Consider the following 21,072-nt stretch of genomic DNA (forward strand, 5'->3'; position numbering starts at 1 on the left):
TGCTGGCCATGCAGGGATGTTCCCAGTGTAGGGGTGCCCCCACACAAGGAGTGCGCCCCACAAGGAGAGCCACTCCATGAGAAAAAAAGCGCAGCCTGTTCAGGAGTGGTGCCACACACACGGAGAGCTGACGCAGCAAGATGACGCAACAAAAAGAGACACAGATTCCCAGTGCTGCTGACAAGAATGCAAGTGGACACAGAAGAACACAGAGAGCAGACAACTGGAGCAGGGGAGGGGAGAGAAAAAATTAAACAATAAATCTTAAAAAAAAAAAAGAATCAGTAAATGGGATAAAAGGCTAATCTTCAGATATGCTGAAAGCATGGTGAAAATGGTTCCCTCCTGGCTACACAGTGATAATGACCACACACAAACAGATAGGAGGCTTTTAGATCTTCTAGTCAAAAGGCTCCAGAAGCGGAACATTTACTCCTATTACAAAAGAAACGAAGATTAGATAGTGCTATCATTGGATGGTATTTTACAAATCATCATGCTTGCCAAAGTTAATTTTAAAAGGTCCAATACACCCTTGCAACATGAGAAATTTGCAGGAAAGGAAGTACTTATTTTCTGTTTACGTTAGTCCATGTATATTTAACAAACTTTCAAGTATTTCTCTGGTTCTCTGGAATCTAATGTTCTAAACATCTAAGGTACCTTACTTTTAAATTTTATTTCAGAAATTTCTATAAGCTGGGGTCATTAAAACTTGAAAATTTGTAAAGCGTAAGTATATCTCAATGTGCATATGTCAGATATTGGTCAAAATACAAATTTTTAAATCTCTCAATATGTGTTAGAGCAACAATTTCTCATGAATTTACTAGTGTTTTCTTTCTGTATAAAGCTCTAGGTTATTACAACAGTTAACATGACAGCATGTTTCTCCCAAAACTCTTCAAATCTCATATGATTACAGTATATCTTCCATGGTAATTTTATTAGATTAGTTGCTAATTTCTTTTATTTCTTCTGCTCCTTATATCCACTCACATCTATAAAATGGATATAATAACCATTCTTACCTCACAGATTTGTTGGGTGGATTAAATGACAGAATCAATAAGAAGCACAGATTCTAACACATAATGGGCAGTCAAGGGAGGTTAGATTTTATTACTAATTGCTTTTGTTGTTATTATTCTCTCTTAAAAAAACTTTATCTGCCCTATCAATGGATGATGCTAATAAAAAAAGAACACCAAGTGACCCAGACACTGGCAGATCATCAGTTCCTGTCTTGGAGGGAGCTGATGTCCCCTGGACCACGCTGCCACGTCAGGCTTTTGGAGGAGCAGCCCCAGTGCCCGGCCCCCGCCCCGCGCCAGTTACAGGGGTTGGTTGCTACCACCACAGCCCCGAGGAGTGAGAGCCCCAGGATCTGAACGCACGCCATTCCTTTACCCTAGCGTTGCCGTAAAGCTTTCCCCACGGGGCCTTTGGCCATGAAGGAAGTTCCCTGTCATTTCTAGGCACCCGCTGACCCCGAGAGGGGCAGGTCAAGTACCCCTGGGGGAGAGTTGCCAAATAAGTTTCAGAATACCCAGGCAAATACACAGATACACAACAAATAACATAGTAGTATAGGTATGTCCCAAATGGCATGCACAGAAGTTTTATACTTATGCACTAAAATAAATAAAGTTATGCTAAAAAACTCTTATTTATCTGAAATTCATGCCCTGCCGGTGTCTGGCCAGTTTGCAGCATACATGGGAGCCTGAAGGGTTTGTAGAATCAATGAGCTGAGACCTTCTCAGGATCTGACGCCAGCCTGCCCCACTTCTCCACCTCCTGAGACCTACCAAATGCCCGAGAGGCGCTAGCTACCCTTAGGCAGGGTGGGGAGGTGGGTGCTGGTGCCATTTGGTGTACGTGCAGGTGGCCAGGAGCAGGGAGGAAGAGTGGAGCAAAGAGGGATTTGCAAGGAAGCAAATAAGAAGAGTGAAGAAGCAACTAAAAAAGTATCTGGCTGGAGATGTGATCTCTAGATACATGGGTGTTGCTTAAGAGCAGAATTCTCACCACAATGATTTTCTCTTACATACATACAACCTCTCTGGACTCAGAAATTTGTATAACACAGAAGTGAAGGGACAGGGGGTGGTGATGAAGAGTTATCAAGTCATTCAGTGCTGCTAGATGGATAAAAGAGAAATGTCCCTCACCGACCATCAATCCACAGAGACATGCCACAGATGCTTGCTGGAAAGGAGGTCGGATGAGTTTTGACTCCAACAGGTTGGAAGGTCAAGGTTTAAAATGCACATTCTCTGCCCCTTCACTTGCTGTTTTTTGGCTTTTTATTTAATATAAAAAGATAGAAGTACATGTTTAAAAATAAAGACCTTTTCCAGCGATAAAGAAACCCATCTGCCTTCCTTCTCCATATCGCTGATGGGGAAGTGCTGCTGGACCCTTGGTCCAGCGAGGGTTTACCTGGGTGGGGGTGAGGGGCCGGCCACAGGTTGGGCCCCTGCAGGGGGGTATTTCTTCTCCATTTGTCACTTTTAAATCGAGATGCAATTTTACAGAAATCTTTGCCAGAGTTCTATAATCCCCCAAATATTAACTTGGCCTTAATTCAACCGGCCACATTACAAGAGGCTCAGATGATTTCCAGTCTGAATGGTTTCTGGTCTCCGTTGCCAAAGAAAAGTTTTTAAAAGCCCCTCTAGGGAAGCCCAGGGGGAGGCCTAATTACCTCCCCCTTGTGTGAGCGGGGACTCCCCTTAGAAACAAATCGGCCCTTGGGCAGCTTGCTGCTCCTAACTCTAAGCCCAGAGATGAGACTATAAAGCTGGCTGGGTGGAGAGATTGGCAGCCGCTCTTCCTGGCTCCTTAAATCAAAGAAAAACAACATTAGTCAATGTTTGACGATCTTGGCTTAAGATCCCATATCCAGGACATGTACCCCTGCAGAGTAGACTTGTTGGAGGAGAAGTTGGAGAACGGAATGGGTCCAATCTGTGTTCGCATCCTAAATTCTAGGGATGGTATGTTCCATACTCTCCAGCAATTTCTTGAGTCATCAGCCACGATGAGAATGATAGAGAAGAGGCCCCAGCTCCACAGTGCGTTCATCTGTTTTGAGCAGGCAGTGAGTAATGCTGCTGGACTGGCTACGTCTGAATGCTGATGGGGAAAGGAAAATGGTGAGTGGAGGTTCTTGATTCTCTATTGTCCCGCTGACCTGCTTGGCGGGCAACAGCAGAGACCAGCAGGCACGCAGCTGAGTGGGGCCAGCACGCCGTCATGCCGATGGTAGAACTTTGCTGAAATGAAGGGACTCTGTGGGTTATTTCATTGACACGGATGTTTTTCAGGATTTTAAAAGGAGATGGTTGTGGGGAAATGTGGTCTTAGAGTGGAATGACCCAGATTCATGACTCCAACCTCCTGTTTATTAGGGATGCAGCAAACCTCTTTCTGACTCTGCATCTGATTTTGTCATATCAAAATGAGATGAATGACCCCGCTTGACCAGATTGCCGAAAGCACTATTGGAAATAGTGATTTTGAGCCCAGCTTGTACAGAAAGGGTAAGAAAAAGTATAATGGTAAAACCCTAGGTGGTTGCTGCCCCCTTTGGAAATCTGATGTTGAAAGAAGGAGGGCTGTTGGCGTGGTGCCCAACCTGCGAGATGAGCGTGTCCTGCCCAAAGCCAGGAGGACGAGGCAACCCTCCCAGCACTTCGGCTGCTGAGAGAAAGGGAGGGCATCTGCAGACAGAGGAAACCATGCGTCCCAAAGAGTGTGCGAAAAGAGGATGACCCTTCTCACCGTGTGAAGCACAAGAACTGGGCTGGAGAAATAGGGGATTAAAATACCTCTGCACTTCACGTATGAACTCTGAGCAGCTGCAGACATCGGCTGCAAATTAGAATAAAAGCAAAAAGCTGTGACACAAGGAAGTGACCATGCTAAAGCAGAGGAGCCATCACTTGCTCACTTTACAGCCATTCAGGCAACATGGGAGAGAATGGGACGTGGAGAAGGGATCGGCAAGAACTGTAAAGCCCACACCCTGGCTGTCCCAAGAGGGGCCCTTGGACTGAACATCAGCATCGCCTGGGAGCTGGTGGGTAACGCAGATCTCATTGCGCCCCGAGCCTACTTAAAGAGAACGGGCCTTTTGCACAGCCGCAGGGGACTGGTGTGCACGTTCAGCACATCAGGGTTGGGAAGCACTGGCCTAGACGGTGCAAGACCAGAATCACAACTGGAACAGGGCAGAGGCATTTTCCCTGTCAAGTGTTTCACTAATTCTACAGTGAGGCAAAATTTAAAACAGGCTGTGTATTATTTGGAGTTGGTGATTAGTAAACTATACATGTTTGTCCCCATTCTATAGTGTGGGCTTTATCATCCTCACTAATCCTTTGGGGATTTTCATAAACTCTGAGATAAAGATGCTGTATTAGTTAGCCAAAGGGGTGCTGATGCAAAATACCAGAAATCTGTTGACTTTTTTAAACATTATTTATTTGGGGAAGGAGTTTACAAATACTAGGCCGTAAAGCAGAAGTTACTTCCCTCATCAAAGTCTATTTTCCGATGTTGGAGCAAGATGGCTGACGTCTGCAAGGGTTCAGGCTTCCTGGGTTCCTCTCTTCCTATGTCTTGCTTCTCTCTGGGCTCAGAGTTCCTTCCTTCCTGGGGCTGGCTTCTCTTTCTTCTGTGTGCTTATTTCCTGGGGCTCCAGCTTAAGACTCAGCTTTAAACTCCAACATCAAAACTCCAACATTAAAAACCCTCAAGTCTGTCCTTCACCATGCCTTTTATCTGTGAGTCCCCACCCACCAAGGGGCAGGAACTCAACACTCTACTGACGTGGCCCAATCAAAGCCCTACTCATAATTTAATCACGCACAGGTACAGACCAGTTTACAAACATAATCCGAAATCTATTTTTGGAATTCATAACTAAACTGCTACAGATGCCTTTTCAGTGTTTGTCACTGGTACTGGTTCAGGTGGACCCCAAATTTTTAGTCAGCGTTCCTGAGGTGAGAGTGGGCAGATCTGGTGGGCAGCAGCCTTAACGCAAGGCCACTCGAGCCTCGCCAATTGCCATCTGGATGTGGCACAAGTCACAAAAGCACTTTGAAAATTATAAAGGGGACTGAACATGTAAAGCAGTAATGCCAACAGAGCACACTGAGGCAGGATGAGATTTGTAAAGAAAATCAGCTCTTCTTTTTCTAGGCCAACTTTATATTCTGGTGGTAGGATTAAAGTGGGGTATCTGAATTGAAAATGCATCCACTGTTACTGGAGAGGAAAAAAGTTAAGACGTCAGTCTCTACCATTTGACACTGGAAGAGCAGGATAACAGTTACTTATGCTTTCCTTTTAGATACAATCTCTCATAGTCTCCAACCCAAACATGATATGGCAGTGCACTTGTCAGAGGTAGAAACATAGCTGCCCAGAAATGGAGGGAAAAATTACTAAAAAAGATGGTGGTGACTGAATTAGGGATAGAATTCCAGGCAAAATTCCGTGATTCAATTCTTAGTCTACTGAGAAAGCAGCATTGACTTAAGGACTAGCTAACGGCCTGCACGCTGCCAACTAAAGGAGTCTGCTTTTTGCTTTCTGATAAGTATGAAGACTATTAACAGCTGTTTTGCCTTGGCTAGAATCCTTACCACAGGGACTGAGCCTCAGTTGTGGCTGAAGTGAGTGGTGTGTGTTCATGAAGTGAGTGGTGTTTCCTTTTGTAAATCTCTGTTAGGCTTCAAAGAGAATTTGGGGAGCAAAATGTTAGTTATTAAAGAGACTTCTGAGGGAAGTGGATGTGGCTCAACCAGTTGGACACCCGCCTTCCACACAGGTGGTCCCAGGTTTGGGTGTGATGCCTCCTAAAGAAGATGCAGCGTTGCTCAGAGATGTATTCACCAAATGCAATGAATGTCTCATGATGATGGAGGAGGTTGTTGTTATAGGGGGAGGAGGGGGTATATGGGGACCTCATATTTTTTGAATGTAACATTAAAAAAATAAAGACAGAAAAAAGAGACCAAAAAAAAAAAAAAAGAAGATAAGCAGTTGCTACCCCTGCTGCAATGAGCAGACGCCACAGCCCATGGGGAGCAAATGTGGCTCAGGTAGCTGGGCACTCACATCCCATGAAGGAGGTCCTGGGTTTGGTGTCTGGTGCCTCCTGGAGAAGGTGAGCAAACAACGAGCAGACAGACAAGAGAATCATGGGGGCAGGGGACAAATAAAAAATAAGTAAATAAATCTTTAAAAAAATAATCATTTAGGTTCAGGTGCATTAATCGTGTGAATACAGGGTTTCTCAGACTATCTATGGTAAACAATCTATTTTTGTTTTTAAAGTTTTCATGTCATAGATCACTATTTTCACAAAATATAGTAAAAATAAGTTACCAGAGCAATGAAATGAATAAAATAATGACATGCAAGTTACAAGTTTAGTGATCTTGTACTTGGATTTTGCAGCAATGTCAAATTGCTATGAAAGTTCTAAACTCTTACATTCAAATTCTGCAATAACCTTGTTGTAGACTAGTATGAAGTAGTTTGCAAAGGTGTGCTGGTCCACAGGTTGTGCTTTAAGTAGCTGCGTGAAATCACCTGCAACGCCCACCTTGGACAGAGTGCTAATGTAACAGTGAACATTTACTAAGGTCTTCCTACGCAGTAGGCACTCACTTTCCACATCCTCTACCTGTATGGTTTCTTGCACAATTCAGTGAGGTAGCTCCTATTGTTCTCTCCATTTACAGCTGAGGAAACTGAGGCACAGAGATGTTGAGTAACTTGTTGAAGGTCACTTAGCTAGTAAATGGCATAACCAGCATTAAACACAAGCAGTCCTACTCCAGAGCACACACTCCACCCACCCCCCATACACACACACACACACACCTCTGCTTCTCAGCAGGGTTTGGTTCAGGCTGCAGGAATAAGCAATACATATTATGGGATTGGTGATAACACTGTAACCGTAAAGAAGTGTTGTACCCTAATACTCCGAGTAACATCCTGTGACAACTGGATATCAGAACAGAGTTGATATATAGTCAACTGAGCAACCCTTCACAGTGGCCTGAAAGATGAATATTGACACCTCCTTACAACCCAAACTGAAAAGTGTTCAAATCTCAGAAAAGGTCATGCAGCTTCAAAGTTCAATATGACAAACCCCCAAAAGGAACAGGGAGCATGTGGAGAACCAGAAAAGCAAGTAGCTAGGTCATCAGGGTCGAGGAAGGGCAGTTTTGCCGTCAGCTCCGACCCGGCCCACGAGCGGCTCTAGAAGGTAAGCCCCTCTTGCCTCTTCGGCCACCGGCACGCTATTCCCTCTTGCTCCCCGCTGTAGCTGGTGCTCCTTGTCTTGTCTGAAATGGGAAGCCAAGCCATGGGCACTTGAGGCAAAGCTGGTGTCCTGTTTGTGAAGGAAAGGGGCCTGGGTCCTCTGGCGAAGCTGTGACCGCATTGCTCACCCTCCAGGGCAGGGCTGTCGCCTCCCACTCTCCACGCCACTTTGTCCACAGATGGCACAGCCACCCCTGGGGCCCCACGTTCCCTGGGTCTGCTTCACTGTGTCCAAAGCTGCTAATGATGTCGCCTACCTACCTCCCTTGCTGATACACGGATTTCTGAAATACCTTTATGGACCTTCACATCACCATAAATGCTGCTTAAAGGAAGGGCAAATGGTTGAGTAAATGAACAACAGATGGAACATAAATGGTACCACATGTCAGACTAAACCTTTTCAGTAAGAAGACGTGAAACAAACCCAAAGCTCTTGCTTTCGTCCCTACCCGTGGAGAACCACAGCCGCAGCGACCGCCGCAAAGGGCTGTTAAGATTTTCATTTTATACAAGTGACCGCTGCGGACCTCTCTAGACTGAAGAGATATGCTCGTTTCTTATTAAAACCCTGGCTTCATTCTTAAAAGTTACCTTGGGGGGCGGGGGATTGCACTGTTTTGCCTAAGCAGCGGGTGATGCTGACAGAACTTCACGTGCTTTTAATTACGGTCCTGAACCTACTCATGGGCATTCCCTGAGCCAGCAGTTGCTCTCAAGGAATCATTTTTTCTTTGTACAAACATGTCTTTGCTAAATTTAAAAAAAAAAAAAGGACTTCTTGTAAGTGCTTGCAAGACCCTATTTTCCTGCCATAGAGCAGTCTCTGCCTATTAGCTCCCTCAGGTTTGGGGAGACTAGAGGGAACCACAGAAAGACAAGTGGCCCTTCAGGGCAGGAATGTGGGTGCCTGAGGAGTGGAGAGGCAGTCCGAGCTGCAGCGGCTCAGAGGAAAGGAGGTCGGGGTGAGTGGGGAAGAGCTCATGGGGAAAAGGTACCAACCTAGAGTCTTGGAGAATGGCAGCCTTCGATGGGAAGGGAGGCAAGAAGAGGGCATTCTAGAAGCAAATAGTGAAGGCTAAGGGGGGTACTGCTTTGGAGAGGAACAGGCAAACGTCATCCTTAGTATTCCTTTAAAGTGCCTTTGAATTATTCATGAAATACTGTGTACACTGTGATTCTCATGCACGCTAAAATTTGAGATCCATCGGATCAGACTGAAGGAAGAAAAGAAGGGACACTCTGTAGGCTGATGTCTGAGCTTTCCCACTATCCCGCCTCTACCCTGGGCCCAGAGGTGACCAGGGGTGGCTGGAGGCTCTTCCTCTCTTCATGTCTGCCTGAGCACGTTTACTTCAACACGCTTTCACACGAAGCCTCCATAACTCCAATACTTACTACAAGACTCTACTACTGATTGGATTAAACAATGCAACATAGGTGAAAGCCCTAGCCCTGTGGTAGGAGCTGGTTAAAAAGCTTGATTAGACCCCGAGGTGCAGCATTCCTTGCGTAGTTGGAGAGAGCTTGGGTCCCTGCTCTCTGTCTATCTGAGCTGGCAATGTCTGTTATGAATCAGCAAAGAGCCATTGCTCTCAAGCTCTTGGTTACTGTTTTGGGAAGACTGTGTCTTACACCAGGGTAAGGTTCTGATGTGACTCCCATAATAGCAAGGCGGGGACTCTGGAATGACAGGTCGCAAAGGGTGTCTCAGTTCAAAAAGGGTCTACGGCCCGTGTGGCTTGGCTACCTGCTAGGGACACATGTTGCATCAAATCCCTGGTTTTCTGCTGTAATCCATTTCTTTGATCTTCACTGCATGGAATCTGGGATAAACAAAAAAACTCTAGGGCCACCTGATAGAGGGCAGATTTCCTGGAGTTATTCTCCTGTGAACATAATCTCCAGATTCTATTTTCCCTTCATTATTCTCCCTTATATGCGACTGCTTTATTTACTTCCCTCTGTTGTCTCATCTCTTTCCATTTACACGGAAATCAGGTTGACACCTACATACTTAGTTTTGTCTATAATTTACTTTCATTCTCCCTCTTTTACCCAGACACGATTCTTTAAAATAATAAAAAGAACACACACACACATACACACACACACACACACACCTGGGACTTGAGGCTGGGCAAGGAAGGCAGAGCTAGCAAACCCTTTCTCCTCTTTCATTTGGTTTCTCCTCTAACTTTCCCCATCTCTATCCTCCCTCTTTCTCTTTTCTCATATCACCTATTTACCTCCCTGCCCCTGCTTTCTTTCCACTGTTTCTCTCCCTCCATTTCTTTATTGGACCCTGAGCCTAGCCTCCTGCTAAGACCACTTGTGACAAATTGCCCCCGATTCTGATAGCACCTGACCAGGGCTGTCTCCCTGGCACCAGATTCATTTGGCCAAGGCCATCTTTGAGTCAAACGATCATTCAACTGCTTGGCCAGTTGCAAGGAGCTCAACCTCTCTGTCCCTAGCTTTGACTGGGTCCTGGCAAGCAAACAGCCCAATCAGGCTACCCAGAACGCTACAAAGGGCTTGGATGGGATCAGCCCCTTTCTCTGTTCTGATGCCTTCTCTTTTTCAATCCACAATTGCCGTTACACCTTTTCTGCTTTTCCAGAATTAATCCCAAAATATAAAAATCTAAATGCTTTCCTTGGCTATCCTGTTATTTAGCCTCTCTTGACTTATTATTTATATATCAGCATTCTTTCTAAAACAGAGGAGCAGGAAAAGTGCAAGTGTGCTTACCTGGTGCATCTAATAAAACTCACACATTCTAGCCAGTCTCGAAGCCAAACTCAGGATGTAATTGCAATGCCTTCCCCCCAGCGTGGGACATGACACCCGGGGATGAGCCTCCCTGGCAACGAGGGACCACTATCAACTACCAACTGATGATGCAACTGGAAAATGACCTTATACGGAAGGTTCAATGCGGATCAGCAGAATATCCATGTCTACATAAAATACCATGACTTTAAAATGCTGTTTGACCTAAAGTAAGGGGGAAATGGAAAGGAGAAATGAGTTTATATGGCTACGAGTTTCTAAAAAAGAGTCTGGAGGCTGGCAGAAGGTTTGCCCTCATGCACAACTGAGCAGAGTCAGAGAGACAGATAAAGCAGATACAACCCCCAGATATTGGTTCCTTTGAGGGCTAAAGAGACCCACGGGAGTTATGGTCATGGCCGATGGGGTTAACTACCAGGGCAGATGGCCCCTCTTTGGAAATGGTGTTTATGTGTGATGAATCTGGATTCAGATGGGATCTCCCTTCATAAGACTTTCATGCTAATGTGCTGGAGGTGCAGTTAATGTTGGGGTTTAAGATATATTTAGGGGATTTGAATCTCTGGACTGACAATGTGATAGCCAGATCCTGAGCCTCAACAGACTCCAGCACCTACAATCTGATTTATTGGACTTACCACACTCAGCTAAGATGGAGGTGAAGAAGGACAACCACCACACCATGGAGCCTAGAGTGATTACAACTGAAAATGGGAGGATTGCATCCAGCATCCAGGTGGAATCTGAGCCTCCTCTTGACATAAAGGTGCAATGGACACAACCAATCCAGTGTCCACATAGAAGAGGTGGCATTGGATTGGGAAAAGTGGACATAATGGACAAAGGGTATGGGGAAAGGCAGGAAGAGATGAGAGGTGGAGGCGTCTTCGGGACATGGAGCTGCCCTGGATGGTGCTTCAGAGGTAATCACCGGACATTGTAAATCCTCACAGGGCCTACATGATGGAATAGAGGAGAGTATGGGCCATGATGTGAACCAATGTATATGAGGTGCAGAGGTGCCCAAAGATGTACTTACCAAATCCAATGGATGTGTCATGATGATGGGAACGAGTGTTGTTGGGGGGGAGAGGGGGGGTGGGGGGGTGGGGTTGAATGGGACCTCACATATATATTTTTAATGTAATATTATTACAAAGTCAATAAAAAATAAAAAAATAAAAAAATAAAAAAAAAAACTCACACATTCTTATTCAGTCATTTGGCACAAAGGAGGTGCCTGTCCGCCTTAGTTTTTCATTCTCTCTAGGAAGCTAATTGTTTTTCTTTTGATTATCTTGCAATTTTGGCCTGAAGTCTAAAATCTGGCCTGCTGGGCTATGTGTCAAATTTGTAAATTAGATGACATCTGTTTTGAATTTTATCATCTTTAATTTTCTTTCAAGCTTTCCTCACTTATTCGTTTCCCCTTTTATTGTAAGGATCAGATTTTGCTGTATGCTTTAGACAAAAGTGTGGGCCTTTCTGCTTTAGGGGGCACAGATTTAAATTACTGAAACTAAATGGAAACAAGGAAGGCTATTCAGGGAAGAGATGTTGGGAGAGAAGCCATAGCAACCAACCCAGAGAGGATGAGCAGTTAACACAAAAGGCTGGCTGTCCACACCAGTGATTTGAGGTTCCCACCGAATAATTACAATTGATTAGAAGAAGACTGACAGTGAGGGCTGAACTGGGAGAAGAGGGTTGAACTGGGAGAAGTATTTTTAACTGATGGAGGCTGAGGTGGTGGTGGTGGTTGAGTGCGAGGCGAATGGTGACCTTTTTTACCTCTTCACATTTAATTTTTCTCTTTAAGTAGTAAAGGAAGGAGGAACTTAAATGTTTTCTCATCCATGCAGACTTAGATTTTGATAATGAGGCTTTATTTTTCTTCTTCCTTCCTATATATCTCATATATTCTTTTCTGGGGAAAATTGTTTATTGCTAATTGGATTGGGCCTATTTAGAAAGGATAAATTTTCCTGTTAAAATATCTAAGGTATCACCTTTACATAACATTTTTTTCCCCTTTATCCAAGTCTTTTCCACACATATTAAAAAATGACATCTGTCAAATGGCCTTTTTAAACCTTGCATTTGTTGAAGTGATAGAGAGTGGACAGATGACCGGCCAGGACAGGCACCTGAGCTTGCACTTCTGATACACGTGTCTGTCAACGCAGGAAGAAGTAAGCGGCTGACTGTGCCCATGGTACAAAACAGCCCTCCAAACCCAGCTGCAGGCACTCTCAACCAAGTTTCTGAAACTGCGTCATGGAAATTAGCCAACAGTAACTTTGTGGTTGACAAACCATCCCTTCATGATGCTGGCCTTGAACTTCTTGGAAGCTGCCATATTTAGGCTGTTGCTATGCAAGTGAAGTATGGACGTACTACCTGTGAATGGTATATGTATCTAGCACTGGTTCTCAGGGGTAACTTTGCTCCCCAGGGGACATTTGACAATATCTGGGGACATTTTTGGTGGTCACAATTGGAGGCAGTGCTACTGGCATCTAGTGGCTAGAGGTCAGGGACGTTGCTAAATATGCTGTAATGCACAAGACAGACTCCCTCAGCCAAGACCAATCTAGCCCCAAAAAGCAACAGTGCCAAGGTGGAGAAACCCTGATATATATGTTGCACCAGGCAACAATGGACAGATTTTTATATGCTCAGTCAAAACTATGGTGTTGAGAGAACTATGGCTCAGATAAAGAGTCATGATTGACTTTGATGACCTTACTGATGAGATAATGTGTTCTGTGTATAGCGGGGCAAAGAAACACTTCCAGATGGCTCCCCTCCTACTATCTGCTTTCTTGGCTATCAGCACTACCTCCAATGTCTAGGCAGTCACTCAAGCATGGTGTCTCTGGGTTCTCATCCACTCCCTTCCTCTCTGCCTCACCCTCAGTCTATTGGAGATCAGCTCCCTACCATTCCAAGCTCTCTCACAATAATGATGTGCCCTGATGTCGTAGGTTCCCCGCCACCTGTCCAGGCCACGCTTGCCAACTGTTAAAACTTTAGCAATAGCATCCTGGAACTTCTCTCTCTTGCCAGCCTGCTACTATACAGTGCTTCTTCATCCACCTATTCCTTTGGTGAAGAAATATTTATTGCATGCCTATTACATGCTAATTGCTATGCCAGGAGCTGTGAGCATTCCTCAGATTAAAATCTTTCCAAATTTTTTCCATGTTGCTTATAGGACAAACCACTTGCTTTCTCACACAGCATGTAAGGCCTCTGATAGTCTGCCTTTGACCTAACTTTTCAACTTACTCTCCCACTCTACTCCTGGTGTCCTTGTTCAAGCCACGTTGAACCACTTGTGTTTTTTTTCAGTCTGGGTCACATATTTCTAAGCCCCTGTGTCTTTGCACGTACTCTTCTCTCTATCTGGAGCATCCATTCTGGCCTCTCTTGAGAACTCCCATTCATCCTGTGCAATTTATTCTAGTAGCTAGCAAAATGCCTCATAAACATGGAATAAACTCAAACTTCACTTTCTCTATGAAGCATTCTCCAGTTCTCTAGCTCCTGGTCAGTACATCTCTAGTGCTCCATAATAGTATGTCATATGTACTGCCACCAGAGCCCATCACATGCTCTGACTGTGAACCTTTACGGGGCAGGGATGCAGCCTTGCATCTCCTGGAAGTTTCAAGCCCTGCACCGTGTTGGGCATAAAGTGGACACTGGCTGAATGCTCACCATCTCGTCCAGATGATGTCTCACGTTTTTTGAGCCCTTGTTTCATACCATGGAAATGGTATGCCACATTTGTTATCCCACAACCCACAGAGTTTGATGTCAGCTTCAGATGCGCTGCCTGTTCTTCAGAGCTGAATCTCTCCCGATGCACAAGATCTGAGGAGGGGGTCTGAATCCATGCTCTGTCACTCACTGTGTGACCTTGGGAAGATATTCAAACAGTCTATGAGCTTTGGTTTCTTTTTTTGTCCATAGGAATAAAGATATCAGCCTTAACTCCCTTGAAGGGTTGTTATGAGGATCAAATGAGATTACATATTCAAAAAGAGGTTGTAACTTCTAAAGTCACAAATCTTTTCAAATTTCTCCTGTTTCAAAATATAGCAATCTCACACAGTCTCTATTTTCATCTACAAGCAAACTTCTAGAAAGAACCAGTTTGGGCACTGTCTTCCCTCTCTCTCTGTCCAGCCCTACCCATTGTTTTCTGCCCAGTCGTATCACTCACAGCTCACTCACCAGAGTCATCAATTCCTGGTACCAAAACCAGGGGATACTTTTCTGTCCTTCCTTCATTTGACCTGGTCCTAGCCTCCTCTTTCTGAGATATACTCTGCACTGGGAACAGAGTGAGCTTCTAAGACATGGATCTCCTCATGCCCTGCTCTGTACAAAGCCGCACAACAACTCCTCATTTCCTACAATGAAGACACATTCAAACTCCTTAGGAAGGTATTTGTAAGGCCAACCGTGCTCTCGCCCCACCTGCCACTTTTTTAGCATCTCCTACTGTTGCTCTCCTTACAACACACACACTATAGTCATACAAAATGACTTCTGTTTCCAGAAAGTGCCAAACCCTTTTACAGGATGCCCCCAAAACAGCCTGATGCAATCTGATCACCTTTCAGGACTCGTTTCAAATTATCGCCTCCTCTGGGAAGTCTTCCCTGATCTCAGCTTCCCACCCCTCTCCCTTCCAAGCAGATGCAGATCCCACCAACTCTGTATTCCCCAAACACCTTGAATGCATTCTGTAACCATGCATTGAAATGTCTGTATCCTCTACTAGACAGTGAGCTCCTCAGGGGCAGGGATGGTTTCTTATCTTTTCATACAAGTCTAGCTTCTGGCAGAGTTTCTGGTACACCGTTGACAGTTGTTAAATGCCTGTTGAGTGAATGAGTGATATAAAACATTATTTGAACCACACCCTTATTCTTCTAGCATATTTTGTGCACCCTCTAGAATTTTTTTTTTTAAACATTCCATTTTCCACAGATTTAGAAAAACTTCTGGCAAATGTTGTAAAACCTACGCAGGTGGTACCTCTTCATGGGTTCACCACAGACCCCTAAGGTCCCCAGAACTCCTGCTCACCTGCCACCTCCAGTCTTGGTGTTTTCCAGTTGGCGGGTGAGGAGCTTGGCAATGGCGGTGAAGCTGTTGCTCATGCGGAAGATGTCCCTGCTCTGAGGACCCAGGATGTAGGAGAAGGCATCCGTGAGGCTCTTAATCTCCAGCAGGAGAAGATGGTGAAATGAGTGCTCCATGTTGGCCAGCTGGCTCACCAGGTACGCCAGGCAGCTCCTGGCTCTCTCCTGCCAAGAGCAATATAGAAAAAAGGAAATGTTCCGTGACCAGCAAATGCAAATTCTACAGGAAGGGTGCTTAGAGAGCTGGCTAAAGCTAAATAATAAGTTTCATTCATGGTTCCTCTGGATCTGCTTCTCTGGGGTTTTAAATTTTTTCCCTGGTTTCCAGTATAAATTTTTTTTTAAATGAAATTTTCCTCTGGTTAGTTCCATCTTCCTTAAAAATATGCAAAGATCCCCATTAATCTCTCACTAGCTCAAAACCTCTCCAGCACCTTTAACGATCTGATCCCACTCATCCACTCTTCCCAGCTCCCAGAGGCCGTCTCCACACCTTTGGGACTCGCTAACTACCCTCACCCTGTCAATAGTCTCCAAATGGGCATCGACTCTGGCACCTCAATCCATCTCTGTCACATGCTGGTCCCGTGCCAGCTTGGTGGGCAAGGTGGACCTCCTCTTCTAGCATCTTCTCATTTGACTCACACATGTTACAGGTTTTGTGTGCCTGGCAGAAGGAGTATATTCTATGATCAGACTTTAACCGAACTCACTCTCACCATGGGTGCGTGACTTAAATAGGTCCCTTTGAAGAAATGGAAGATTAAGGACAAGATGAATAATGCAGACATGCGTGAATAACAGGAAAACAGCTCAGCTGACACATCTCCTACGCCTCTTAAAACACTTCAGCCATATCACAGGGTTAAAAGGATGATCTAATCTGACAGGCTCAGAAGTTGGCAAAAAATTTCAAAATCATCAAGAAGATTATTTGAAATGTAGGTTTGTGCCCAACCTCAATTATGATATACCATTAGTAAATACAATAAAACCAATTTAAAGTATGGATTTTTCACCTTTAAACTGCTGTTCTTGTCTATTTAAACTTTTTAAAAAAATAATAATAGTGCAATAGAACATACATATAATTATAAATAAATATATACTGGGGGTGGATGATCAAAATTCTTCTTATTAAAAGGCATACAGGGGAAGCAGCCATGGCTCAATCAGTTGGGCTCCCGTCTACCATTCGGGAAGCCCTGGGTTCACGTCCCGGGGCCGCCTTGTGAAGGCAGGCTCACCCACAGGCTGCAGAGAGCTGCCCGGCCCACAAGTGCCACCCGGTCCACAAGAGCGTCGGACAGCCGACTCAGCAAGGTGATGCAATAAAAAAGGAAGACAAGTGAAAACATAGAAGAGCACTCAGTGAATGACACAGAGAACAGACAGCAAGCCAGCCACAAGGGGGAGGGGAAATAAAAATAAATAAATATAGACATAGAAGAATGCAAGCAAATGGACACAGAGAGCAGACAGCGTGCCAAAAAAGCCACAGGGGGCAGGGGGAGGCATCCAGGTCTAAATTATTCTTTCAGTTAAGAATTCTTCCCTTGTTCTTCTGTTCTAGCTCTTGAAACTTTAATTTCATTTGAGGTGCAATTCCTATCCTGTCTCCTTGGTGGCATAATTACTAGTAAGTCCTACTGTCTAAATTTCACTGCCTTATAGACTTTGTTTTCTATGTTGTTTAGTGTTTGATTGCATTTGATACTTTTTTATTTATGCTTTCATGGGTATTCAGTGCCTGTAATGTGCCTGTGTTGGACTCTAGATGACAAAGATGAATGAGAGGAGGTCCTTCCCTTTAACTCCTTTCAGCTACAATTTCCTAATTGTTACATGTAGCAGGCAAGGCTCCCCAAAGGGGCTACTTCTCATATGTCACTCATCAACCTGGCTCAGAACTGAGCCTGTAGTGTCTACACCCAGTACGTGTGTCTCGATTCACTGATTGAAGCAAAACTTATATGCCAAAATATGACCTTATAAAGTATGTAGTTGCAAAGGAATTCCGTGCTTTAAAAGAAATATTTTTTGCAGTAGTGAAGTTCCCTAGTCTTAAATACATAATTGAATTTGCAAAGACTATGTATACTCTTGCCCCAGAACACATCTTTTAGGGAAGTGAGGTACATCTGCCAGCCCCTTAATAATTATTTGTAAATCTCCACTAAGCCCAGCACTCTGTTTGGTTGTGAGGGACAGAGGATTGGGCATCCATTATCTGGACAGCTAGCTGAAGAGATATTTATTCATTAAAGGAAATTAAGACCATTGGAACAAGATCTGACAGACCCTGTTTCATCCATGGCTCATACAACTGCAGGTTGCCTAAGAATATTTAAATGTTCTTAAGTCTAATAGTGCTTTTTTTTTTTTTTTTTAACAATATTCTGGGGATTGAACCCAGGACTGAGATACATCCTCTCCCCAATGAGAGCTGGTGTTATTATATTGTTTGCTTTTAGGAGGTACTGGGGATAGAACCCGGGACTTCATACGTGGAAAGCAGGCGCTTAACCACTTGCGCTACATCCGCTCCCCAAGTCTAATAGTGATTTGCAACACAGTCAATTCATTCATGCAATGACCTGGTGAGTGAATTCACAGTATGTAGTGAATCACACGGACATTTTCTATTCCCCGATTTTCTTACCTTGCCGATGGGCTGCTGATACAAAGTACCAGAAATGTGTTGGCTTTTATAATGGGAAATTTATTAGGGTAAAAGCTTACAGTTCTGAGGCTGTGAAATGTCTAAATCAAGACACCAGGAGAGATGCTTTCTCCCCAAAGTCAGCTACTGGCGATCCTACTGTTCTGCCATGTGGCTACCAGGCAAGACGGTAGGTCTGCTGGTCCCTCTCTAGGGTCTCCTTGAACTCAGCTGTGGCCAATCAGTCATCTCTCCTGTGCCTCGGCTCCTCGAGCCTCCTGGGGCCTCTCTCCTTGAGCTCAATTGCAGGCGAAGTTGGAATCCTTTATCTCCACGACTGGGTCAAAATGGTGAGTTCCTTTTTCTATGTCTTTTTTCTCTCTGTGTATTCATTTCCATCAGACGCAGCAAGAGGGCTGAGACCCAAGCTGGCTCATGCCTCATGGACAGAGTCCAATCAAAAGGGTCTCAAACACACAGGAATGGATTGGTTCAAAAACACAATCATTTTCTCCTTTTGCGATTCATAAAAGAACTTCAAACTGTCACACCACTTAAAGGCAAGTGTTGGACGTAAGGTTCTCTGTATATGTCAGGCACTATTCTAGAAGTTGTAAAAGGCAGACAAATAAACAAAATTCATATGTATAATAGTGTGTTGGATGGGAAAGAAAGTGCCTCAAAGAAAAACGAAGGGGAATGAGAAGTCCCAGGGAGAGGAGTCAATTTCAAGTTGTGTAGGTAGGTCAGAATTTAACGAGAAGGTGATATTTGAGTTCAACAAAGTTTTAAAATCTGAACCCAACATTCTCATTGGAAATAATTGATATAAAATTTGTCCTGCTTGATACAAGGAGGTAGGAAGATATAGAAACTGGAACTCAGGAGATATGACATTTATCTATTATTTGTCCTGCTGAGAATGTAATTTCAAATTTCAAGGAACTTCTTCAGCTTCAGCTTCTTCTTCAGTATTTTCTTTTTAAGCCATTCCACAAATATTTTCATTTGCTTAACCAAGCAGTGTCCCTGATGGTTTTTATTAAAAACCCTTCTTACCATAAAAATTAGCAAGTCCTTTCTTTAAAGCATACTTCTTCCTAAAGTGAAGGCGGTTATATGGGTGTTTGCTGAAATCAACAGAATTCTGAACAATCTTCTGGCAGCCAAACTGTGCTGGTGGGAAACTCCAAAGTGAAGGGGAAATTAATCACAGTATAGGAACAAGAAAAATTATAGCTGCTCTGGAAACAACATATGAAACCTCACATTGCTCGTTAGGAGTCCTTGGAGCAAATCCATGTATCCTGCAGGGGTAACAGATGCAATTTTCAATTAGAAAGTGTGACATAAGGTCAGGAAGAAAGTTAGGAGATTCTGATTTCTTTCTCGGTTTCATGACATATTACATTTGGAGGCCAGTGACTCATTTCTGTTCTCAGTCATCCCGCTGTGGAGGTGGGGTCAGCAGCACCCTTAACTGTGGTCTTGACCCCATCCCTTCTGATATTAACTGAGTATTATTAAAATAATAATAGCTGACCCTCAGAGAGCACTTTAAGTGCCAAGTATGTTCTACATGGTTTCTAGTATTTACTCATGCAATCCTCCCAATAATGCTGCCATTTTGCAGAGAAGGAAACTGAGGCATGCCTAGAAGAATAATGTCAAGGTCACACATGCCCTTTCTATCTCTAAAGCTGTACCCAATTTGGCTATGTCCCCCATGTTTCCCCTCAAAAAAGCCAAATCCATCAATGAAACAAATTTTTCCACTCTGTTTTTATATATCTTATTCATCATCAGTATTATACGGCCCTTTTTGTTTATTTTTGATTTACTGATGGAAACATGGTAAACACTCTATAAACACAAAATAGATTAAAAATTCTCAAACTTATTGGTTTCAGGAGCCCTTTACCCTCCTAAAATTATTGAGAACTCCAAAGAGTTTTTGTTTTTCTGCGTTCTATTGATATTTACCATATTAGCGATTAAAACTGAGAAATATTTTTAAATTATCAATTCATTTAAAATAGTAATACTAAATCTAGTACATGCTAACTAAATAATATATTTTCATGAAAAATAACATTTTCAAAAACAAAATGTAGTGAGAAGAGAGGTATTGCTCTATATTTTTGCAAATCTCTTAAGTGACTGCTTAATAGATGTTGGTTGGATTCTTATATCTGCTTCTGTATTTGATCACTTAAATCTGGCCTCATGCGGAGATGTAGTTGGAAAAACAAAACCTGTTTTCAAAATGGACTTGATAATTTTTTGATATTAATTTTTTCTTTAATGCAGCCCTTGGGACTTGCCCTTAGCCTCTTTGGGTTTCATCCCCATTCCCTACTTTGTTCAACATTCATCTTTGATACTACACCAAAACTCAGCAAGTGGTAATTTCTTAAAGGTTAGTTGCAATGTACAATATTAATTAACTTTTCATACTTTACTACATTAAACTCCATTAGTGTCTCTTACACTTTGAATGTATCTTTTACTTATGCATGATTTTATAAATTAAGCATTGGTGATTTGGCAAAATATCAGATCACTAAGTTATGCATATCTTCCAAACATTGATGCATTTCATTATACATTAGTTTAAAAAGCATATTTATTAATATCATGACCTATCTCATCAGAAAAGTCTTTTAAAAAAGAAAAATAATAAAGAAAAACAAAAAATAAAAGAAATAATAAAAGGAAGTCTTTAAGTATTGGGAAACTGTAAAGTTTACAGTGGCAGATACAGAATTCCCAAAATTCTAATTTTCACTTGAAATGTTACCACTGGCAACAAATATTGTCAGTTTTTTTTAAATGGGAAAACCTCACTTCATTGCTTTTCAAGATCGTATCTACCAAATATTCAAGTATGAATAACCATAGTTTGTCAGTCATTCTTTCAAGTGAGAACAGTGTTTGATGAATACAGGGGCTAGTTCAGTTGGCAACTCAATGCCACAAGTGCTTTTTCTCCAGACAACCACTGCACTTCAATATGCAGCAGAAGTGCTGAGCCAATATATGCTTCCTATTTAGCCACACAGTATACTAAAACTATGTGCACTCATGGGTTGAAATTTT

General features: G+C 43.3%; 1 protein-coding gene across 8 annotated transcripts in view; it reads right to left on the reverse strand.

Moving 5' to 3' along the window:
- Positions 1-21,072, reverse strand: part of VEPH1 (ventricular zone expressed PH domain containing 1) — a 268,821-nt gene that overhangs the window by 111,523 nt on the left and 136,226 nt on the right. For all 8 annotated transcript variants that reach the window (XM_071214585.1, XM_058295197.1, XM_004454419.3 and 5 more), the window contains one exon: positions 15,256-15,476. In XM_071214585.1, the coding sequence (XP_071070686.1) occupies positions 15,256-15,476 (221 nt within the window). The remainder of the gene's footprint in view (positions 1-15,255; positions 15,477-21,072) is intronic.

The sequence above is a fragment of the Dasypus novemcinctus genome, chromosome 4 (genome assembly GCF_030445035.2).
Source record: "Dasypus novemcinctus isolate mDasNov1 chromosome 4, mDasNov1.1.hap2, whole genome shotgun sequence".
In the NCBI taxonomy this organism is placed as follows: domain Eukaryota; kingdom Metazoa; phylum Chordata; class Mammalia; order Cingulata; family Dasypodidae; genus Dasypus; species Dasypus novemcinctus.